We start from the raw sequence: 20459 nt of genomic DNA, 5'->3' as shown, positions 1-20459 counted from the left end.
TCCTTTTCCAGTTTCATTCCACCTATTTTCTACTTTTTCCTAATCTCTCGGCTCACCCTAGAATTATTTCCAAATACCGCATGACGGGCCATATTGGGCCAGAGCGAGCCTCATGTGAACAAACTCGACCATCAGTATCTCTCTAGGCCCGGCCCAATTGATACCCATCAAACAAAGTTCCGGATAGTCTCATGAGCGTATATCCTTGTTAGGTAGACGGTCAAAAATTCGATTAGAAAGCTTACTTCGCGTACACATGTCGCTCATCTAGTGATGCTGTACGTTCTTTATAATACAACGGTGGACCTAATAATAATCGTGACTATTCTCCGAATCTATTCGTAAAAGAGAAGAGGGTAAAGAATATTAATTTGGAATACAACTTCTAATGTCGCAAGAAAACGATGCAGCAGGTTAACTGGGGTTTTTGTCCAGCATTTCCTCCCTTCTTGACCCCAAAACACACTCGTCGACTGCACAGTCGAATCAAAATAAAACCCAAATGGACCGACCCTGAATATACTATTTACCTACGACTCCAAACCGTTGTTCCGTAACAACAACAGGGTTCTTTCGCGATCACGCGTACGCACAACACCGTGCGGGTCCTAACATGGTTTGCCCTTCACGCAGTTGAGGGCGCCCGCGAAGCGCGTGAGCCTCGTCACGAACGAGCCCGGCTTCGCCTTGATCACGTTGTTCTTGTTGACGTTCCTGATCGGGCTCCCGGATTGGACGAAGAAGGCCCCGTTCAGCATCAGGTCGTCCTCCGATCGCCATGACCATGACTTCCACACATCCTCGGCTGCATAGTCCCTTTTGGTCACCTGACCAAGCCCCAGCACATCATACATGGTTTTTCATTCAGATTATAGCGATGAGATTATCTTTCGGGGACAGAAACTCAGAATTACTCTAGTCTATACGCATGCAGTGCCGCGACATTATCATCGTAACCAAGCACAGTTTCCCGTTCTAGTGTATAAAACCTTCATGTGCGCATGACTGTATGAGCAATCCGGGTAGGCAGAACTAATCACAACCCGAGAAAGATGTTGAAACTTGTATACTGAGACTACGTGACAATCAGGATGGATAAAGCACAGAGTTTAGGATTAATGCTGAATGCAGAAACCGCAGTGATCGATTTACCTCCTTGCAATTTGGATCGAGGGGGGCGATGAAACGATTGCCCTGGCTGATGATGGTGGGGTGCTGGCTCCCTCCGATGGCGTACATGAGCCAGTGTGTATAGTCGTTGTTCACCACATGAACGAAGCCCCACCGGCACCTCGGCATCCTCTGCACCAGCCCTTGCCCGAAGTGGTTGAACGCCACCGTTATCTGCATGTGCGCATCGTCTGAGTAGGTATCGCTTCCCCCGAACAGCATCACCTACGCATTGCCACCCATCTTTGTTAGCTGATCATATGCATGTTGATCACAGAAATTTGGTCATCCTCGTTGGATTTCAGCTTCCTTCTTACCTCGTTGTGCCTGGTGAAATGGCAATTCGATATGGTGATGGCCGTGGACGCCTGGATCACGTCGATCAGCCCGTCGTAGCAGTGTGACATGGACACGTGGTCAATCCACACGTTAGTGGCGCCGAAGAGGGAGATGCCGTCACCGTCGCTCCCCGTGCGGAACCCATAGTGCTCCAGGGAGTCCCTGATGAGCCCGCCGTTCCCCGGGTGGGTGTCGTGGATGTGGAGGCCGTGGATGATCACGTTCCTCACGAACTGCAGGGTGATCTGGGCCCCGTCGCAGATGTGCACGTTGGCACCGCGGCCGTCGATTGTCTTGTTGTCCGTCACGATGAGCTCCTCAGATAGACGGATGACCATGTTGTGGGCGAATATGATCCACAGCGGTTCGGGCTGGATCACGGCATGGCGCAGCGTCCCGGGTTTGGGGTTCATTAGGTTGTCGTCGGACGGATCAGTCACCTTGTAGATCTTGCCGGCCTTGCCTCCAGTCGTCCCACGGCCGAAGCCAAGGGCACAATTGGCCAGCCTCTTGCGGTGGCTGGCCCAATCTTTTCGGCATCGCCAGCACCGGTCGATTGGGTTCGTGGCCAAGCATCCGCCCTTTGTTCTCTTCAAGCTCCTCCTCGTGTTATTACTCCTTTGCATGTCCCTAAACCATGATTACTTCAATTACACATATCCATTGGAAACAAAAGAGATTTGTTCATCTAGGATGATAACAAAAGATGTGATTAAACGAGTCTAAATTGAATCAATGCTTGACAAGGTAATTTATAACATAATGTCAGATAACTATTCCAAAAATTTTCTGGCATCTAATGTAACTTTTGCGTGCATGCAATTTGTACGCGGGAAACATTGCTGGCCGAGAGAGAGAGAGACTACTTACTCATGCACACGGTGGTTGAAATCCTCGGCCACTTTAGCCGGGTCGGGCTCGTAGGCCTTGATGGTGGCTTTCTTGGCTTCTTCGGCTCGCTTCTGCCACACCTCGTCGAAGTCGGCGATCTTGGCTCTCAGAACTGGAACCGCCACGGCGAGGAAAGCAAATGCAAACATTAGTTTGCGATCGAGAGCTCCCATGGTGATCTGCTCTATAATTGGCTTTCGCACGTCCGTCCTTCAAAATCCCTCTCTCTCTCTCTCTAATTGCTCTCGGGCAAGAACCATGCGTTTAGGGTTTCCACCGATGCGAGGATCGAAGGTTCAAAAATATTGTCAATGGCCTTTATTGGATGTTTTATAGCAAATCCACGAATACAAATCGAGAGAAAAAATGGATAAAATCGAGAAGCAGAGAGAGAAGTGTGGGGAGTCAGTTCCTCTCGACCTTTTATGCCTCTTTTCTTTGTTTAGCCTGTAGAGTTTCTTGACATGTAGTCACATTAGGTCCACAACCGATGGGGAGAGACATTTTTGGCAAGCACCATTCAATTTTCTTGTATTTATTTAGAAGATTAACCAAAGTTAGTTCCTAGTATTCCTCTTGTTGCTTTGATTTGTTTACATTGACGTTAGAATGACTATTATCTCCTCTTGGTCACGGCTAAACCCAATAGAATGCAGAGAAATCAGGACTGAGCAAACTGGTTCAGCAAAAATCTCAGGATGGAGCGAATTTGTCCGGATAAACACTTCAAGTATCGGGGACGGTCCTGTCCATCCCCACATCGGGTATTAGGGACATTCAAATAAGCTAAAGAAGGTCGACATCCTCTAGGCTCTAAGGAACATTCGGGAATGGGAGAGCCATCATTGATAAGCCGTCCTTAATAAGAACTGCGTCGCCTCTGTGGTACTCTCAGCGTACGACACTCGATGAGCACTTTTGCAAAGGTACATTTTGCCCATTGATTCTTTACAAGACTATACGAGACGATGAATATCAAGAACCATTAGCGAATTACAACAGTAGCAGTAACCCGCAAAGAAGATGAGAGGTACGGTGAAGCTGTACTGGATACGTAATGCTCTCATTCGTAATCTTCAGGCTGAGCAAAAGGGTACTTGAGATACGAATTCTTGACTAGGGAAGGATCTTCAGGAGTTGACCATGGATACTTCAGTGATGGATCTCGCGGGAACTTCCTGAAGTTCAAGAATGGTGCCCATAGCAACACCCTGCCAAACACATGGTGCAAAACAAGCAGACTTCATGGGTGGAATAGAGACAATTCCGAGGAAATAAACATCGAATGTAGATATCAGCACTCTCATGACCGAAAACGGAATATGGTTTTAGCGGGTGAAACGAGAAATATGAATCGAATTCGCCCCCTTCACAAACCAGAAACGCAAGGACTGATAAAGTGGAAACTAGAAGGAGATGGACGATGATGGATAGAGTGGAAGTTGAATTTGACGAAAGGGAGACTAGAAACGGAAAGAAACTCGATTGAAATCTGAACAAGTTCCATTTAAACATGAACTAAATAGCAGATTGGTTGACCTATACCGAGGAACAAGCGCGTGCTGTCGATGTTAATGAAAAGTATTATCGAACAGAGAATCAGAATTAGAAGCATTATCGAACAGAGAATCAAAATTAGCTCTGCGAGATTATAATCATTGTTTATATGATAAACATGAAAGGCACTCACCCGGGGAAGAACAAGAAGACGAACATGAACTGGAAATACATCTCCAACAGATTCCTCCTGTACCACCTTATCCTCAGCCAGTTCATAATGATCGGCTGCCATTTCCCGGACGTAGAAAATTGCAAATGGAATCAAAGAGGGTGATGATTGAATCGAGCAAATGGTCACCAAAAGAATTCAAATAATGAAAAAGCCAACAGAGATTTCGCTCACCGGCATGATGAGGAAGTACCAAAAGGCCACAATCCCGAGCTGTATCAGAATCCAAGTGAAATCTTCCTCGTCGTTCACTCCAGTCACCGCCATGGCAGGCTGCTCAATCTGCAACATATTTTCCAAGATCAAACAAACAAAGCAAAACCCATTAGACCCTTTTGATTCTTTGACAATTTGCGAGATTAAGTCAACGCAATTGTATGCGGCGGACGTGGGCTGGATAAGGGTACTACAGTAGTGGCCAGAAATGCTCCGACTTGGATTGCTAAGGCAGGTATTTGCAGGCCAATTTTGTCCGAGCAATCCCGGACGATCCTCGCCAGTGTCTTGAAATGCAATCAAGATCGCAAAAAGAAGAAAACCCATCAATTCGAAGTTCAGGTAATTTCGAAAGAAGCAAAAAAGAGAGGCGGATTCATTCGTCACCTGGTTTGAAGCAGCATTTTTACTCAGAGAAGGCTTGTGAAGAAGGCAAGCGATGGAGGGAGTCTTTCTGGGTCGAGATGGGGAGAGAGAGGGGAGGGAGCGAGCGTGAACGTGAAGGACTCGAGAGCTTAATACGAAGCTCATGGCGAGCTCTCAGCTCTCTCTCTTTCTCTCTGTGTACAAGCTGCAGAGTAGATAGCGAGGGTGGATTGTCTTATCCTTTTTGGCTGTTTTTCGTTTCATGGCGCAGGATGCACTGCAATCTTTTTTTACAAGTTAAAACTATAAGAAAAGAAACAGTTGGCGATTTACCTCACTTATTTTCAAAGTTTCTCAATTTAATCCCTACATAGCCTAAATTAAAGTTCCAATTACTCAAATTAGATTCTCAAACGCATATCGGATGATCGACTCTGAGATCACATATAAAATGTTTCACTATGATGGAGCTAATATGATTTTCTACAAGTCCAGGAAAATTGAAGTAATTTCGGTTCATGCAATGGTAAATTGAGATGGATTTTAGAAAATGAGGCAGAATGACACCCCATCCATTTTATAGTAAATTGGGTAATTCAAATTCAAGGAAGAGCTTAAGTCTATATACACACACACACATTTGACCAAAAAAAACTTGGGCTATGGCCTCATGAAAATGCTACATGTAGCTTTGATTAGGCCCAATCTGAAACTTCAAGTGGGCTAAAAAAACTGGCCCATGTCCTTCCATGCGTGAAAGGCCGATTCGGTCTCCATTCAAACCGGTGAAATTGAACGCTAATTGGGCCACTCCATCGATTGAAAGATGTAAGAGAATGTCAATTGCAATCTCCTCATGAAATAGCACACATTTTCCTTAGCGTAACCTCTTTCTGCTGGATGCATTGGGCATTTGACTCTACTATTTCGGATTCCTCGTGCATACTGACCGGCCCATCTCTTCGGGCGAATATAAATACCCATTCCATCCGATTCATTCCTTTGTTTCTTCGTACCAAATATGTCCCCCGTCAATATACAAACATGGTACACTGAAATCGAACATTTTGACCATATGTATTCATTTCTTAATTACAAAGTGTGGGACAACTAGTTTATGATATTTGACCTTGCTGCACCAATGCATCCACGCGTGCAATACGTGCTTGAGGTAGGTTGGCTTTAACTACCAATTTTAATCAAGGCATGTTGAGTGACGCTAATACAATGTATCACATAATACCGTCAAATTTTTCGCGCAATGCCACCCTTTGGATGCGCGGAAAAGAGACTTGATTAGTGGGTGATCTCATATAAGCTCTTATCAGTTTAAACAAAAGTTTAGGGACGGCGGGGAGCGAAAATATAGGAGGGACCGGGGAAAAGGATGCAAAATAAAAAAAAGATAAAGGTGAGAGATGTTCTTGATTTTCTTGCTATGATGGCTTCTTGATGTTTATGTCTGTCCCACCGCCTCAAAGGCTCGAAACGCTCTTGGATCGCCATCATTGCGACATTCATTACTTATTTTGAGTTTTAATTTCTCCTTCCCCCCTTCTTTTTCCCCCTGTTTTTTTTTTTTTTTTTTTTTCCTTGTCAATCTGTCCTTAGAAAATTCGCACGCTCCTCGTTCATTTTTGCCGACATAAGATCTGTGAGAGTTCCAACCCCTCACGTCAGAATAAGAATAATGTCTCATTAATTGAATTCTCTTTTATCAGTAATCAAAAATTGGATAAATTATTTAGATAGTCGGCTAGGTTGCCAATAGTTATGTTGATGTACAAGATACATGGATATATGCTCGTCTATTGCCTACTTCCCTTTAAAAAATTTAGAAAAACGTAAGTGGTTATTTAAAGTATGGAAGATCTTGAAAAATAATTTCATGATTCTACGGGACTGCTTTTATTTATTCCGAAATTTTTTTTCTGATATTTTGCATTAAATTAAAAAATATTAATATTACTCGAAAGAGTCATTATAGAACCGTAATTTATAAACTAGTGGGGATTGGAACATGATTGGAGTAACCAGATTGAAAAACCGAGTTGAACTCTTAGGGTGGCTTATTCTATAGTTTTCGATCTATCGCCAAAGATAATGTGGATTCTGTGGGTTCTCTCTACTTAAAATTTTGATGTTCATACACACAAATCCATTAGATTAGCATAATAGGCAAAAAGAAATTTTCTTTTAAACTTTTTGAAAAGCTTGCATTTATATGAATCAAACGTAGATCTACGTGACAAAGGACTCTATTTTTTTTTTTTTTTTTTTTTTTGTGATAGTAATTATAATAAATAAAGAAGAGAGCGTCTCCTACAATGTCAGGATCGAATGTCCCCCTAAAGTGCATGTCTCTGAGCAAAGGAAAAAAAGTGACTAAACTTTGGTATATATATAACTAATAAATGTGTGCCGCTCAGTCGCATCCATGGACCGTCATGATTGTTGCCGGAGCTCGTCCGTGAGTACCTTTTTTTTTTTTTTTTTTTGTTACCTAGATTTCTGCTGAATCTCATGTCACTTAATTTTGTAGAAATACTATTGTAGCATCTGAGGTAAATCACATGCTATTGTGATAAAAAGAAAAATCAACGGTATTCTTATTTTATGGAGTTCAAAGAAAAATAAATTGTATCCGAATTCAACAACCTGATAACTTTAAGAAAGACACTCTGAAAAAGCAAAAATTATTTTTTTACATGCCGGTAGATTTTTTAAGGAATTGATAAGAGTAAAAGAAGTTATCGGTCGCCTATGGTGTGTTTGGTAATGCTCCCGGGAACAGGTATTTCTATTTTATTTGCTCGGGAGTAAAAATAGAACAGAAACGCATTTGGTAAGTTTTTTTATTTTCGGAACCAGAAACAAGAAATTAAAAAAAAAAATCGTTTCTTGTTCTTGGAAACAATTTAAGAAACAAGAATCAAGAATAAAGTTTTGTTTTTCTCTTTTTCTTTTTTTTTTCTTTCTCTTTCTCCCTTCTTCCCCTAGTCAATTGTTGGCCGGCGACCGGCCAAACGAGGCCCGATGACTTCGTTGGAGCCTCGCCGACCTCTAGTGAGGTTGCCTCGAGCTCACTAGCCATCGGTGAGGCCCCCTCAAGCCTTGCCGTGGTTGGTCAAGGCTCAACCTCGCCTAGATTTGATGAGGCCGAGCCTCGCCTGACCACCGTGAGGGTGAAGCTTGGCCTCACCTTGGTCGAGCGAGGTCGAGACTCGCCCAGCCATGGTAAGGCTCGACTCCACCAGTGGTTGGGCAAGGTCACCTCGCCCAATTAGGGGGAGGCTTGGGGTGACCTCGCCGGTGGCCGACAAGCCTCCCTTGAGGCCGACCTTGCTGCCCTTCTCTAGGTGGTTGTCGGTTGGCGACCGATTGGAGCAAGGAGAAGAAAAAGAAAAAAAGAAAAGAATAAAAATGAAATAAAATGATTAATAAATTAAAAGAAATTCTAAGTCATAAAAATATATGAGATCGTACCAAATGCATTTCTTTCTCGGGAATATAAATTTTGTATAATTACCAAATGCGTTCAAATACTCAAAAATTGTTCTCAATACTAAAACATAAAAAAAAGTGTTTCTGAAAAAAAAATTATTTTCCATAACATAAACGTTATTAAATGCACCATAATTTCCCGATAACTTATTGATAACCTACCAATACTTTTATGACATTATCAACTCTTTTTGACAAAATGCAAATTTCCGATATTTTCAAAATCTTTTTACTGAATTTATTTTCATTTTTTACCAGCACATTACTAATCTTTTATTTGAATGGCTTACCAGATCTTTTCCAATTAAATCACTGACTTGCTTTGTTTATCAACTTTTATGTAAGTTAATTGCCCACGTTTATTTGGTTTTTTAAATTGATTAACTTTTCTTAACTTTCAACAACTTTTATTTGTCTTCATTATAAATGCTTTAAATTTAGCAACTTGCATTTGAACTTACCAATCTATATCTATATGTCTTACAAGCTCTTTGGCTCATTAAGTCATCAATTGATTTACCAAGTCTCATTTGAATTGTTTGCTAGGCTTATTCTTTTCTTCAACCAAGTTTTCTATTTCACTAATTTTTATTGGTCTCGCTTATCAGTATTTTTAATCAAACTCTTTTTAAAATTACCAACCTTAGTTAAAGTGATCACCTACTTTTTACCAATTAAGTTATCAACAAATTTTGCTTTATCAACTCTTATTTAAGTTAGTTATCAACATTCTTTGTTTTTAAAATCATTCACCTTTGTTTATCTCTAGTGAACAAATACATTCTCTTATCTTTTACAATCCTTTTTGTTTGCCTTTTTTAACAAATGGTTTAATTTTACCAACTATTGTATGAAATTGTCAACTATTATTTAAGTGACTTACCAACTTTTTTTCGATTAAGTTACTACTTATTATGAGTTACCAACTCTCATTTTAGTTGCTTATGAACATATATTTAGTTATCACATTCAGCAACATCTCTTTCGAGGCACCACTTTTATTTTCCCTACATGCCAATTTTTAGAGTTTACAAATATATTTTAAAAATTACCATCCTTAATTAGATTGATTTCCAACTTAAAAGTTACCAACTAGTTTATGTTACCAACTCTTGTTTGAGTATTTTTTTTTTTTTGGTCGGTTCTATTTTATTCCTACTCTAACTTCACTCTAAGACTTTTATTCTACCTCCTTTGCGGGCGTGAGATTTGAAACCCACACTTGAAACTAAATCGTCCCCACCCCAACCCCTTTCGAGAAGGTGGGGATTCAAACCTCCACCTCTCCCTTCCAATTAAGTAAGGTTTATTCATTTTTATTTTTTTTAAATTTCATGTTTCTCTTAAATCTGACAAAAAGAATTCTCTCATTGTTTATCAACTTTTATTTACCTTTCTTAATGGCTCAACTTTACTAAGAATTATAAATCTTTATTTTTGTAACTTATCAGCTATTCTCCAATTAAGTTACAAATTTGTTTTTGGCTTACAAACTCTTGTTTGACTAGCTTACGGGCTTGGTACCATCTAACCACGAAAGATCGGTAATTACATATTATTGTTAGTAAAGTTAAGCAGTAGGGCCGAAAGGTAAATGAAAGTGAATGAGAGCACGGCAGCAATTCTTTAGCATGAGTAAAATATGCCACATTAACATGTTAATGAAATAGACAAGATTAACTGTAGAATTTGTAGTGAACTTTGATACCAGAGCTTACTCTCTCAATTCATGGTGAGGGTCGCACCATAACCTTTTTCCTCATAACTTAATATGAAGGCTTGGCTTTGGAAATTCCAAGTGCTTTTGAACAGATTAATGTCATGGTCGTAAATGATCAATAAGACCTAACAAAAGAAGGCTCGTAGTCGTGAGATGGGTCATGCAGATTAGGACAGTCGAACCATCTCCAAGCTTAAAAGCATATATCATAAGCATTTGTCAAGGAGGGGTCCATTATTTTTGCCATGCATCGATCATCCTCTACCTTCTATCACAAGTCTTAAATTAAATTACGTGTAAAATTTTTTATAGCTTATATTTTACAGAAGGGATAATGATACAAATAGTTTATGAATTTTGACTGAATATGTAATGTAAACTTTGAACTTATAATTTGTTCAAATATTCCTTGAATTTTAACCAATGTGTAATGTATTCTCTGAACTTTTGATACATAAACTTTATCCCTAAAATATACTAATATGTTCAATGTTATCCTCCATTAAATCAAGTTCAGAGACTAAATTGAATATATACAAAAAATCTAGAGATCATATTGAAAAAATTAAAAGTTCAAAAACTATAAAGCTCATTGAGTTAAAATTCAAAGACTATATTGTATATTGAACCAAAGTTCAAGAATTATTTATATCATTTACTCTTTACGGAACTTTGGTAAATTAAATTCTGTGAATAGAAACCACCATGAAACTTTTTAATTATGACGAACATAAGGCATAATCAATTTGAACAGCAAATATATTAAATTCTAGGTTACCATATATCCTCTTTTATCCTCCCTAAGCCTCCACGGTGTCCCCGATTTGGCCTCCCTCGTATCTGTCTAGTCATCAGCTAAACTAAACAACAAGATGTTCAAGAAAATTCACACGCAATCCAAGTTCAAAATTCGATAATAATATGATTCCAGAAGATTAGATGTTCAATAATAATAATAATAATAATAATAATAATAATATGATTCCAGAAGATTAGAAACTCCCCAAGTAATGATATCGCTCGAATAAAAAAATGCCCTATAAAATAGGCAAATATGCTCTTGCCCACAAGCGGTATGAATGCTATCATAGTGAACATGTAGATACGGGGCCCATTGATGTGTATTGTATAATTAGAATTACATAAAAAAATTAAGCAAAAGTAAACACTTCATGTAGTTATAATTACTAGCTCAGTTGAGAAATATTTATATATGTCTTTATATGAAAGCAAGGCAAAGCAGACTCCATTGGTCCCGCCCTCCATTCGGACCACAGTGATCAGTCAGTCACCGCCATTTAGCCAAGTCTTTGCACAAATCTTTCTTCCTTGATTAGTCGTCGAATTTGAAACTTTCTTTTTCTTTTCTTTTCTTTACCTTTATTATCATTATTTTCCCACCTTTTAAATATAATTAGACGCGTGCACAAAACGGTGGACCATTCTAGAGAACATGGGGCCATAAGAGGCGGATAAAAATCAGGAGAAAATTTAATTAAATGAAGTTGATAAAAACCTTTTGATTATTCAAATATGTGTGGTGGCCACACATTAGCTGTCCGCCCAAATTTTAATTTTTTTCCATTTAAAAGTATGGTTTGAGTAAAATAAAAAGTACGGAAAAATTCAGGGTTGTTTGCATAATCATTCGGATTTGGTCCAAAAACATGTGAGTTGAAAGCAAATTAAAGAGGAAAAGAGTGGAACAGATTGTCTGCATACTTTATGGGATGTTTTCTTTAGCTCATTTAGAAAAGTTCAATTTAGCTTTAGTGTGTAATTTAAGAATCTAACGAAACGCATCCCTAGCTCTAAATCAAATTAACACCTTGAAATATCTCTCTAGTATATTTATAAAAATTAATAGTATAATTATTGTTCTTAGAAAGATTTATTTCATGATATCCCAAATGTAAGTTTTTCTAATTTTTATTTTAGCATAATCCAAACATTCTCTTCCTACACCCAACCATGAGCAGCCGTGTTGGTATTCATTCTCTCCCTCGCTGCGGATGTCGAGACAAGGCACAACAAACAATCCTAAAGGCTACAATTTATTAGGAAATGGGATATCTAAGTAAAAGTAATAAGCAGCTAATTAAGCTAGCCTAGGATTCAAGGCGCGGATACCTCGATATATAAATCTGAAAAGACCCAAGGACTCTGGATAGATGCTTCAGAAAAGCAAAAGCAATTTGAAGGGACAAGGCACAACAAAAGTTGATAGCATCCTACCGAATAGGACTGATATGCCGATTGTCACCATCACCAACTCAAAGCAATTCAACTGAAACATTCCATGGTGAATATGTCCCCCTTTTTTTTTTTCCAAGAGTGTATTCATATCGTTTTGAAATATTATAGATAATGTGAATGAATCTTTGTTGGAAATGAGGAGCGGATGGAGAATTCAGCTGATTAGGTAGGGTTGGGCGGTGCAGCCTTCGACCGCCTCCGGCATGATATTGAAAAATAGACCAAGAAAGGCTAGTGATTTCGGTGACCTGGTTTACTCTATATTCTATTGATATTTGTTGCTTTCCGATTTTCGTCAAAAAGAAGATGATGAGGGCGTGATCATCCAAGTGGAATTTGATGGTTGGAAAAGAGCGATGATGGGCTAAGCAGGTTTATATTGTGGGAAATGAACACACCGTTTTTCATCACTTGTGGGTTAAGACGGTGAAAACCAAACCTCTCGTATATAGTCTACAAGAATGTGTACTTGTATTATTGAGCCAATTATTCGAGCTAGATATACTTTGTTGACAAAGTCAGAATGTGTTTGACTGCATTTTTAAAGAGAATTAATATGAGAAATTATAAATAAAGGCTTGAAACAATTTTTTTTTTTCAAAAGAGAGTTCATGATGGACTTTATTTTAAATAAGGCCTTGAATCTCCTTGTAATACTATGACTTTGGTAGCGTTTGCAGGATAAGGAATTGAGGAAACTTAAACCCTTTCAATAAGATAGACTCACTCCAGGAGAAAATGAAAAAGTTACCTGAATTGAGGAACCTTTGATTTGATTTTTGTTTCAATGCAAAAACTCATCATATTTGGTAACTTGCTCAAGACGATATGTATTTGAAAACTCATTTATGTCATTGTTAACAACTTTATCTTCTCATGCTTTATTTGTGACAATGGCATGCATTTAATCACTTTCTAATACTTGCATCTCTCCCAACTGTACAAGGCTTTGCACCTTCGAAAGAAGCCACTGATTTTTTGATCAATCACACTTTTTGGCACTTGCAACTTTCAATTTGCGGAAGCATTGTGGTGGCACTCTGGTGTGACAAGGTCATGGCATATCTTCTCCAGATTAATAAGATTTTTGAGGAACACTCTAAAATCATAAGAGTAGTGAGAGGGAGGCCAATGGATGAATTGGCAACGTTCTTGCTCAAGGGATTGTTGCGATTGTCAAGATGCTTAATTTCTTGAAATCCATGGGTGCACGACTTTTTTTTCCTTGAAATCTCTTAACACATCAAAATGAAAATATTTAGCTTCTATAGAAATCTTAGAACCATTCTCTTAAAAGAAATGTTATCGCATAGTTTCAATTTGAGTTCCATGGTTTTCAAACTTTTAGATTCTCTCCTGTAAACATTTCCTATTGTGATCCAAAATCTAATCAGGACTTCAAATGATAGGTCATCATCCTCCAAGAGTGTGATGAAATGACCGATTGATATTTTTAGAGTGATTAGTTTTGTTATATTCTTTTACTCGGCAAGCCTAGTATTGCAATTTTTTGACGATATTTCATCCTCCCCACCTATCAATCAAAACCTCTTCTTGCAATGAGGAGAGTTCAAGTCTAGCAATTTATATCATTAGATGGCATACTCAAAGGCAAACATAGCCGGAAGTTTTTTGTTTTAATGCATTTATATCGACATAGGATGCCACCTGAATTAAATACTTCTCAAGTCCTTGAAGCATAGACTAAAAACTATGTGCTTTGTGCTCCTAGCACTTTCAATTACATGTATCCTTAGGGAGCAGTTCGAAACATCATCAGTATGTCACATACTCTCTCCTTTTTAAGTAATGTTAAATTTATAAAAAAAATTTACCAACATTTCACAATAGTAGGTAACTCGATCCAAAAAATTTCAATGACATCGTTCTACCAAACATTTTATTATTCTCTCTATACATGATTCAAAAGATGACACTTAGTAAAAATTATTAAATTATTTTTACCCAGTTTCTTCTTCTTCCTTCTAAAAAGTGGCAAATGCATAAAAGTAAAAGGCATTACTTTTGCGATAAATTGTTTGCGCATGATCTACCAAGGAAGCATCTTTAAGGGGGAAAAAAGAAATAGGCTTTGAATTCCGAAAGAAGCCCCAGCAATGGCATCATCAGTCCGGCCCCCACACGCACACTTTTACTTTAAGACTGACCACCAATTTAGGGGGGCATGGCTGGCAGGCCCACTGGTTCCCCCTTATTTTTATCTTTCCATCTACTAAAGCATTTGAAATTCGTAAAAACTAATGTGGTGATTAAAATTTTGACCGTAAAGGTAGAAATTCTTGCTTGGACTAAGGGTTTGCGGAGAAATTAGGGCGATGTCCAAGATTTGATATTTATCACACGTCTTGCATTGACGGCCAAAATTTTCTACCAAATCCAATCGATCTCGAGATCAGGATATTATTAAATGAGAATGATTATTTACAATATATAAATATCTAAATTGATAAAAAAAAATGTGACATGGTCCTTGAAAAAGTATTGTTAATAAATTGATTATATAGAACGGGATTATAGGAGAAATCCCCCATAAAATAAAATAAAATAAAAAACAAAAGAGAAGAATTGTCAAGATTATATATGTGTTATGTATTTCTGGTATCTTCTCTACTACAATGAAAATTGGGAAGGCAACTGCGAGATCAAGAGAAGGTTAAAAGTGGCTTGTAGGATGGTGCTGCCAAATTCTTTTTAGGTTTTTTCCTCATAAAAAAGAATGACTTCTCTCCTCTGTTTCTCCTCCTAATGGTTCTGTCTTCCTTCATCACCATCATTCCTGAATAACCAGTCCCATCTCTCTTTCTCTCTCTTTCTCTTCCTCTCTCTCCAAACCCCATCTTCTCTGCAAACAAAACTCTGTATTACAATCTCTCTCTCTCTCTATCTCTGTGTTTCTCTCTGTGTGTAGTCTGTACAGAACATATTGATCGTCATCTCCAATGGCAGCCAACAAGTTTGCGACCATGGTTCACAGGAACACCAACAAGATGACCCTCATTCTGATCTACGCCATTCTTGAATGGACCCTGATCAGCCTCCTCCTCCTCAACTCCCTCTTCTCTTACGTCATCGTCCGATTCGCCGATTACTTCGGCCTCAAGAGGCCCTGCGCCTTGTGTTCCAGGCTCGATCATCTGTTCGAGCCCGGCAGGAGCAAGCTCCATCACAGGGGCCTTGTCTGCGAGAGCCACGCCAGCGAAATCTCCAAGCTGGTGTACTGCTTCGACCACCAGAAGTTAGTAGAGCTCCAAGACATGTGCGAGGATTGCTCGTCCTCTTTGCAAATCGGTCCGGCTGAGAATGATGAAGATGAGAAGGTGAAGTGTTGCTGTTGCTGTGGAGCGAGCGTGGAGAAGAAGTCCCACTTCTCTCCCTGTGCTTCGATCAAGTCTTGTTCTGATAACCTTGATGATACCCAGAAGGGGTATTTTGTCACAGAGGCAGAGGATGGTGAGGATGGAGATTTCGGGAGCGGATCGGAGTTGTTTGTGAAGGAAGACAATGAGGGGATTGAAGAAACTGGAGGATTTGTGGTAGTTTCTGAAGATTGTCACGCATGTGGGGATGTTAAGGTGGAGCCAGAGGAGGAGGACGACAAGTGTTCGTCGCCTTCATCAGAATCCGGTGTTAAAGAAATGGTGGACAATGACGATGAGAAGGTCGAACTGGTGACTGAGATGGAGCGCGAAGTCATTGCCGAGGATGATAGGAATGTTTTCATTGTTGAGAGGCATGTGTCTGATGAGAATGATCAGAGCATGCTTCAATTCGGTGACGGAAAAGGCCAAGCCGCGGCCATCACCGAGCTCTCGTCTTGCCAGTGGGAGTTTGTGGAGGTTTCTCAATATTCTCAAACATATAGGGATGTTAAGGTGGAGCCAAAGGAGGAGGAGGAGGACAAGTGGTCGTCGCCTTCATCAGAATCTGGTATTAAAGAAATGGTGGAGAATGAGGATGCGAAGGTCGAACTGGAGATTAAGAAGGAGCGCGGAGTCATTACCAAGGATGATGGAAATGTGTTCATTGTTGACAGCCATTTGTCTGAGAAGACTGATCGGAGCATGCTTCGAATCCGAGGCAGAAAAGGCCAATCGAAGGCTGGAACTGGGCTCTCGTCTCGTCACTTGGAGTTTTACATCGGAAACAATGAGTGCGAGTTGATTCCGGTGGGACTGAAAGGGCTGTACACAATTACAGAGGAAGAACAGGAAAACTGTGGACCACAGGATGTCATTTTGGACTTCTGCTCGTCTCCTGAGAAGCAGAATGAGGTTGTGGAGGATAAGATTAAGGGCGATTCTGTTGAGAGTGAAGGCTTGATGTTAGAATTCGAAACCAAGGAGCTCAAAGAGACCGATGCTTCCGAAGCTGCAGAATTGGATGAGAATGTCTCACATCATGCACTAGAAAAGGAAAGCGATGAGCAAATTGCTGTTACTCAAGCAACTGGGACTCTCATGGTGGGAAGTGATGATGTTCTTCAAGGAACTGCAGAAGAGGCAGGAGTATTCGAAAGTTCAGACTTTCACCCAGGTAATTGTTATAGTCTGAGTAGAACTCTATAGTTTTGCTTCAGTGAAATTTGTGTGCAAAAATTGAGAATGCTTCATGATATATGTAGGAGCCGAAGAGGAGTATAATTCACAGAACGACGAGACTGATGCAGAGATTTCAATCGGGACAGAGATTCCTGATCAGGAAACAGTCGATGAGATTCATACTCAAGAATCATTCTCTTCGTTTCAGTGCACACAGGAAGATTCTTCCACTAGATATGACATTCTCAGCACTGATTTTCATCACGGTAAGCTTTAAGAGTACTTTGCCAACTGAAGGACTTTGCAAATGGCTCTTTATTTGTTCTTAATCTTATACCATTTTTCTCTTGTGGGTTATAGGGTTTATGCAAATTGATGGAAATATCGAATTCCAAACTGTCTCGCTTGGAGCGAGCGAGCAAGAAGATAATGGTCAATTGCGATTGTGTATGGAGAGTAATGAGAATATTGAAGAAGAGAAAATGCCGGATACACCCACTTCCTTTGATAGCCTGCATAGGAGATTACTACTTCTAGACAGGAGAGACTCTGGGACGGAAGATTCTATAGAGTCGTTGGACGGGAGTGTGATCAGTGATATTGAAGGTGGTGAAGGTACTCTCACCATCGAGAAGCTGAAAACGGCATTGAGATCTGAAAGGAAGGCCTTACATGCTCTATACGAAGAACTTGAAGAAGAGAGGAGCGCTTCTGCTGTTGCGGCGAGCCAAACCATGGCAATGATCAACCGCCTCCAAGAAGAGAAGGCTGCGATGCAAATGGAGGCCTTGCAGTATCAGAGAATGATGGAAGAGCAATCCGAGTACGACCAAGAAGCATTGCAGCTTCTGAATGATCTTATGGTGAAGCGAGAAAAGGAGAAGGAAGAATTGGAACAGGAGCTCGAGATATATCGCCACAAGGTCGAGGAGTACAAGGCCAAGGAACATATGATGATTGCGAGAAGACACCGAACTTCATCCACATCTTGTAGCAATTCTGAGGATGGTGACAGGTTATCAGTCGATTTGAATGGTGAAGTGAAGGAGGAGGATGGCCTTAATGGTGACCGAGATGGAAACCATGAGAAGACCCCAACTGATGCGGTTGTGTATCTGGAGGAGTCATTGGAGGACTTTGAGGAAGAGAGGTTGTGCATTCTAGAGCAGCTCAAGGCTCTGGAAGAGAAGCTTTTCGGCATAAGCTATGAAGAAGGACAACATTTTGAGCACGTGAAGCCAATGATCGATCATTCCTACAAGGAAAACGGCAACGGCCACAGTGATCACTTGTCGAATGGTGAAGCTAATGGGAATGGGAACGGCCATCCCAAAATGAATGGATATCACCAGGAACCCAGGCGGCTTGGGGTCCCTAAGGCAAAGAGACTGCTTCCCCTTTTTGATGCGGTTGGTGCAGAAACAGAATTCGATGGTGAGCCGTGCGGGGATGAACACCGAGCGGAAGACAAGAGGCTTGGGATCGAGGAAGAAGTAGACCATGTATATGAGAGATTGCAGGCACTTGAAGCTGACAGGGAGTTCCTAAAGCACTGCATCAACTCATTGAGGAAGGGCGATAAAGGATTGCATCTTCTCCAAGAGATCTTGCAACATCTTCGCGATTTAAGGACCGTTGAACTCCGAGTTAGGAGCATGACCGATGGCATTATACATTGACATTTGGTGCCTATGCTGCGACATAGAAGTCAAGGTGGAGTTCTTGAATCAAATGATCACTTTTGATTAACCAGTAGTCTTTTAATCCTAAATTTGATATAATGTCAGGTCGGCATACTGAGCATCATTATCAAATGTCCTGAAAATTTGCAGATTATGTTATTGGAGTCATCAGCCGCCAAAAGATCTTAAGCAATATACCAGAGGCCCAGCAGCATTCGGGCAACACTGGACATGGCGGTGAAGCACATGTCACGAACAAATTTTAGGGGATGCACCTTCAGGGAGAGGGAGGCCCCTGTTCCTGGTCTATTTGGTCTCATCTTGGTGGACAAGAGGAAAGCGTCTGCCTTCATGTTTTTGACTTTCGTTTTTCTTCTTATTAAAAGCCCAATTTTTTATTTTCTGGGTTATGCCTACCAACACTTTTTGTACAAAAGGGTAATGGTGGGTGTTATGTGCATGTAGGCTAGTGTGGGGGATGAAACACCCTGTCGTTTGGAATTCTTTTTTCTTCTTCTTTTCTCTTTTCTGCTGTCCTTTTCTTTGTCGTCATGTTATAGTTCTGTCATTTGGAGGTTGTGAGAGTAGGCATGGCTTTGCATAGCTGGAGAGATCCAACCAAGATTCCAGTGCCAGTTAGGAACCTTTAGAAAATAGGACACTCTTTTTTTTCGGTTCATTCCTTTATGGCCTTCATCTGTTTGGAAGATAAGGGGAAAAGTAAAATCACTTCCCCCCTTATCTTCTCATCATCGCATCAGTTTCCATCACATGAGGGGTTTGGTTTTTTTAATTATTCTGAGGAGCTTATGAAGTTGTCTCTACTTGTATACCACTGTGTGCTCATCATCTGTAAGTATGTAATGTTGTGTGTGTGTGTTTTTTTTTTCCTTTTGTCCTAGACTGTCTTGGAGTTTACCTACTTGTTTTGTATATGACATGAACACTCATCCAAAAGGATTGTCATTAACTATTCAGAGGAAGCAAGCATTGCTGTCTGTCCCTGTGGATTATGCTTTAAGCATAAAAAAACTCTTTGGTTGGTGTAGAAAAAACAACAATCAAGTACAGTGGAACCATCTGCTTGAGAACAGTTATCAAGGATAATGAAAGCAACAGCTCAGGAAAAAGAAATGGCACAAGAATATGCACTAAAAACACCAGATGTACACATCATCCTAAACATCAATATAAAATTCGTGGATAAAGATGTGCTCCAACTTCTGATTTATCAATTCTACTAGACTTGATTTATGAAATTTATCAATCTTTTAATTAAGGTACTGCCAAAGAGAGTAAATTTGTCGGCAGCCTCTGTGCACCCTTTTTCGACTCTCGAAGCTCGTCCTCTGGCCTCAAAAGAAAAGGGCTCGAGTCATGGGATACCTGATCATGATCAAGAGGTGCATGAAGGTCAAGCATAGGCTGAAGTCAACCCTTTACTTTTAGGATTTCTCAATGAGCATTTTCTAAAATGTGAAAAGACAGCAGGGATGATGGACTAATATTAATATCTTTAAGTCTTTTTGCAAAATAATTTATTTGCGTGAATTATTACACCAGTTCTCCCACGACGTGTAGGTGCGAGGGTACTCATTAAAAATAGAAGATATTGATCATATTTCTCCTTTATTTTTAGGTAAGTTTGCAGAGTAACGTGTACGAAACATAAAAATCCAATATCTGTGAGTCAAGAGGAGATTTAAAAAAAAAATTAAAAGATTATGAGATAAATAAATGGTGTGGCGCCATATTGTCAGAAGAAACTAAATCAGTTTAATTTCGATGGTTCAACTGTCCGATACGAACTTCTTTTTTTTTTTTTTTTTATTCGTTAGTATCTAGTAGTTTGATTGAATTAAACACATTAATTGGGTTCCTGTAGTGTTTATCAGCATAGGGTGGTTGCATTCGGTTCGACTTTGGGGGATGTAGAGCTATTTCCCGAAGATTTTTTTTTTTTTGATGGAGGTCGATTTGCAGAAAGCAAATGGCGTTTGGTTGACTTATATTTTGTGTAAAGATAT

General features: G+C 39.9%; 3 protein-coding genes across 3 annotated transcripts; 1 reads left to right on the top strand and 2 right to left on the bottom strand.

Moving 5' to 3' along the window:
* Window positions 1-418: 418 nt before the first annotated feature.
* LOC104455648 (pectate lyase) lies at window positions 419-3077 on the bottom strand. The gene is made up of 4 exons (XM_010070406.3): window positions 2380-3077; window positions 1488-2139; window positions 1153-1395; window positions 419-827 (listed from the first exon to the last, which is right to left on the bottom strand). The coding sequence occupies exons 1-4, from the start codon at window positions 2571-2573 to the stop codon at window positions 609-611; spliced, it is 1308 nt and encodes a 435-aa protein (XP_010068708.2). The 5' UTR covers window positions 2574-3077; the 3' UTR covers window positions 419-608.
* Window positions 3078-3259: 182 nt separating this feature from the next.
* Window positions 3260-4952, bottom strand: LOC104453690 (NAD(P)H-quinone oxidoreductase subunit L, chloroplastic). Its single transcript, XM_010068299.3, has 5 exons — window positions 4733-4952; window positions 4540-4632; window positions 4304-4411; window positions 4091-4185; window positions 3260-3611 (listed from the first exon to the last, which is right to left on the bottom strand). The coding sequence occupies exons 1-5, from the start codon at window positions 4874-4876 to the stop codon at window positions 3464-3466; spliced, it is 588 nt and encodes a 195-aa protein (XP_010066601.2). The 5' UTR covers window positions 4877-4952; the 3' UTR covers window positions 3260-3463.
* A 9954-nt stretch (window positions 4953-14906) lies between these two features.
* LOC104453689 (myosin-binding protein 2) lies at window positions 14907-19430 on the top strand. The gene is made up of 4 exons (XM_018859606.2): window positions 14907-16745; window positions 16834-17016; window positions 17111-18463; window positions 18583-19430. The coding sequence occupies exons 1-3, from the start codon at window positions 15152-15154 to the stop codon at window positions 18427-18429; spliced, it is 3096 nt and encodes a 1031-aa protein (XP_018715151.2). The 5' UTR covers window positions 14907-15151; the 3' UTR covers window positions 18430-18463; window positions 18583-19430.
* The last annotated feature ends 1029 nt before the right edge of the window (window positions 19431-20459 follow it).

The sequence above is a fragment of the Eucalyptus grandis genome, chromosome 7, assembly GCF_016545825.1.
Source record: "Eucalyptus grandis isolate ANBG69807.140 chromosome 7, ASM1654582v1, whole genome shotgun sequence".
NCBI classification, from domain to species: Eukaryota; Viridiplantae; Streptophyta; class Magnoliopsida; order Myrtales; family Myrtaceae; genus Eucalyptus; species Eucalyptus grandis.
Note: the sequence above shows the minus strand (reverse complement) of the source record. Positions and strands in the feature narration are given on the sequence as shown.

Coding starts and splice junctions, on each gene's coding strand:
- LOC104455648 (XM_010070406.3), bottom strand. CDS start 2,573: ATGGGAGCTCTCGATCGCAAACTAATGTTTGCATTTGCTTTCCTCGCC. Junction 2,140..2,379: donor TTCAACCACCGTGTGCATGA/GTAAGTAGTCTC, acceptor ATCATGGTTTAG/GGACATGCAAAGGAGTAATA. Junction 828..1,152: donor TCGATCCAAATTGCAAGGAG/GTAAATCGATCA, acceptor GGGCTTGGTCAG/GTGACCAAAAGGGACTATGC.
- LOC104453689 (XM_018859606.2), top strand. CDS start 15,152: ATGGCAGCCAACAAGTTTGCGACCATGGTTCACAGGAACACCAACAAG. Junction 16,746..16,833: donor AAGTTCAGACTTTCACCCAG/GTAATTGTTATA, acceptor TGATATATGTAG/GAGCCGAAGAGGAGTATAAT. Junction 17,017..17,110: donor CAGCACTGATTTTCATCACG/GTAAGCTTTAAG, acceptor TGTGGGTTATAG/GGTTTATGCAAATTGATGGA.
- LOC104453690 (XM_010068299.3), bottom strand. CDS start 4,876: ATGAGCTTCGTATTAAGCTCTCGAGTCCTTCACGTTCACGCTCGCTCC. Junction 4,412..4,539: donor GAGCATTTCTGGCCACTACT/GTAGTACCCTTA, acceptor AATATGTTGCAG/ATTGAGCAGCCTGCCATGGC. Junction 4,186..4,303: donor GGTACTTCCTCATCATGCCG/GTGAGCGAAATC, acceptor GGGAAATGGCAG/CCGATCATTATGAACTGGCT.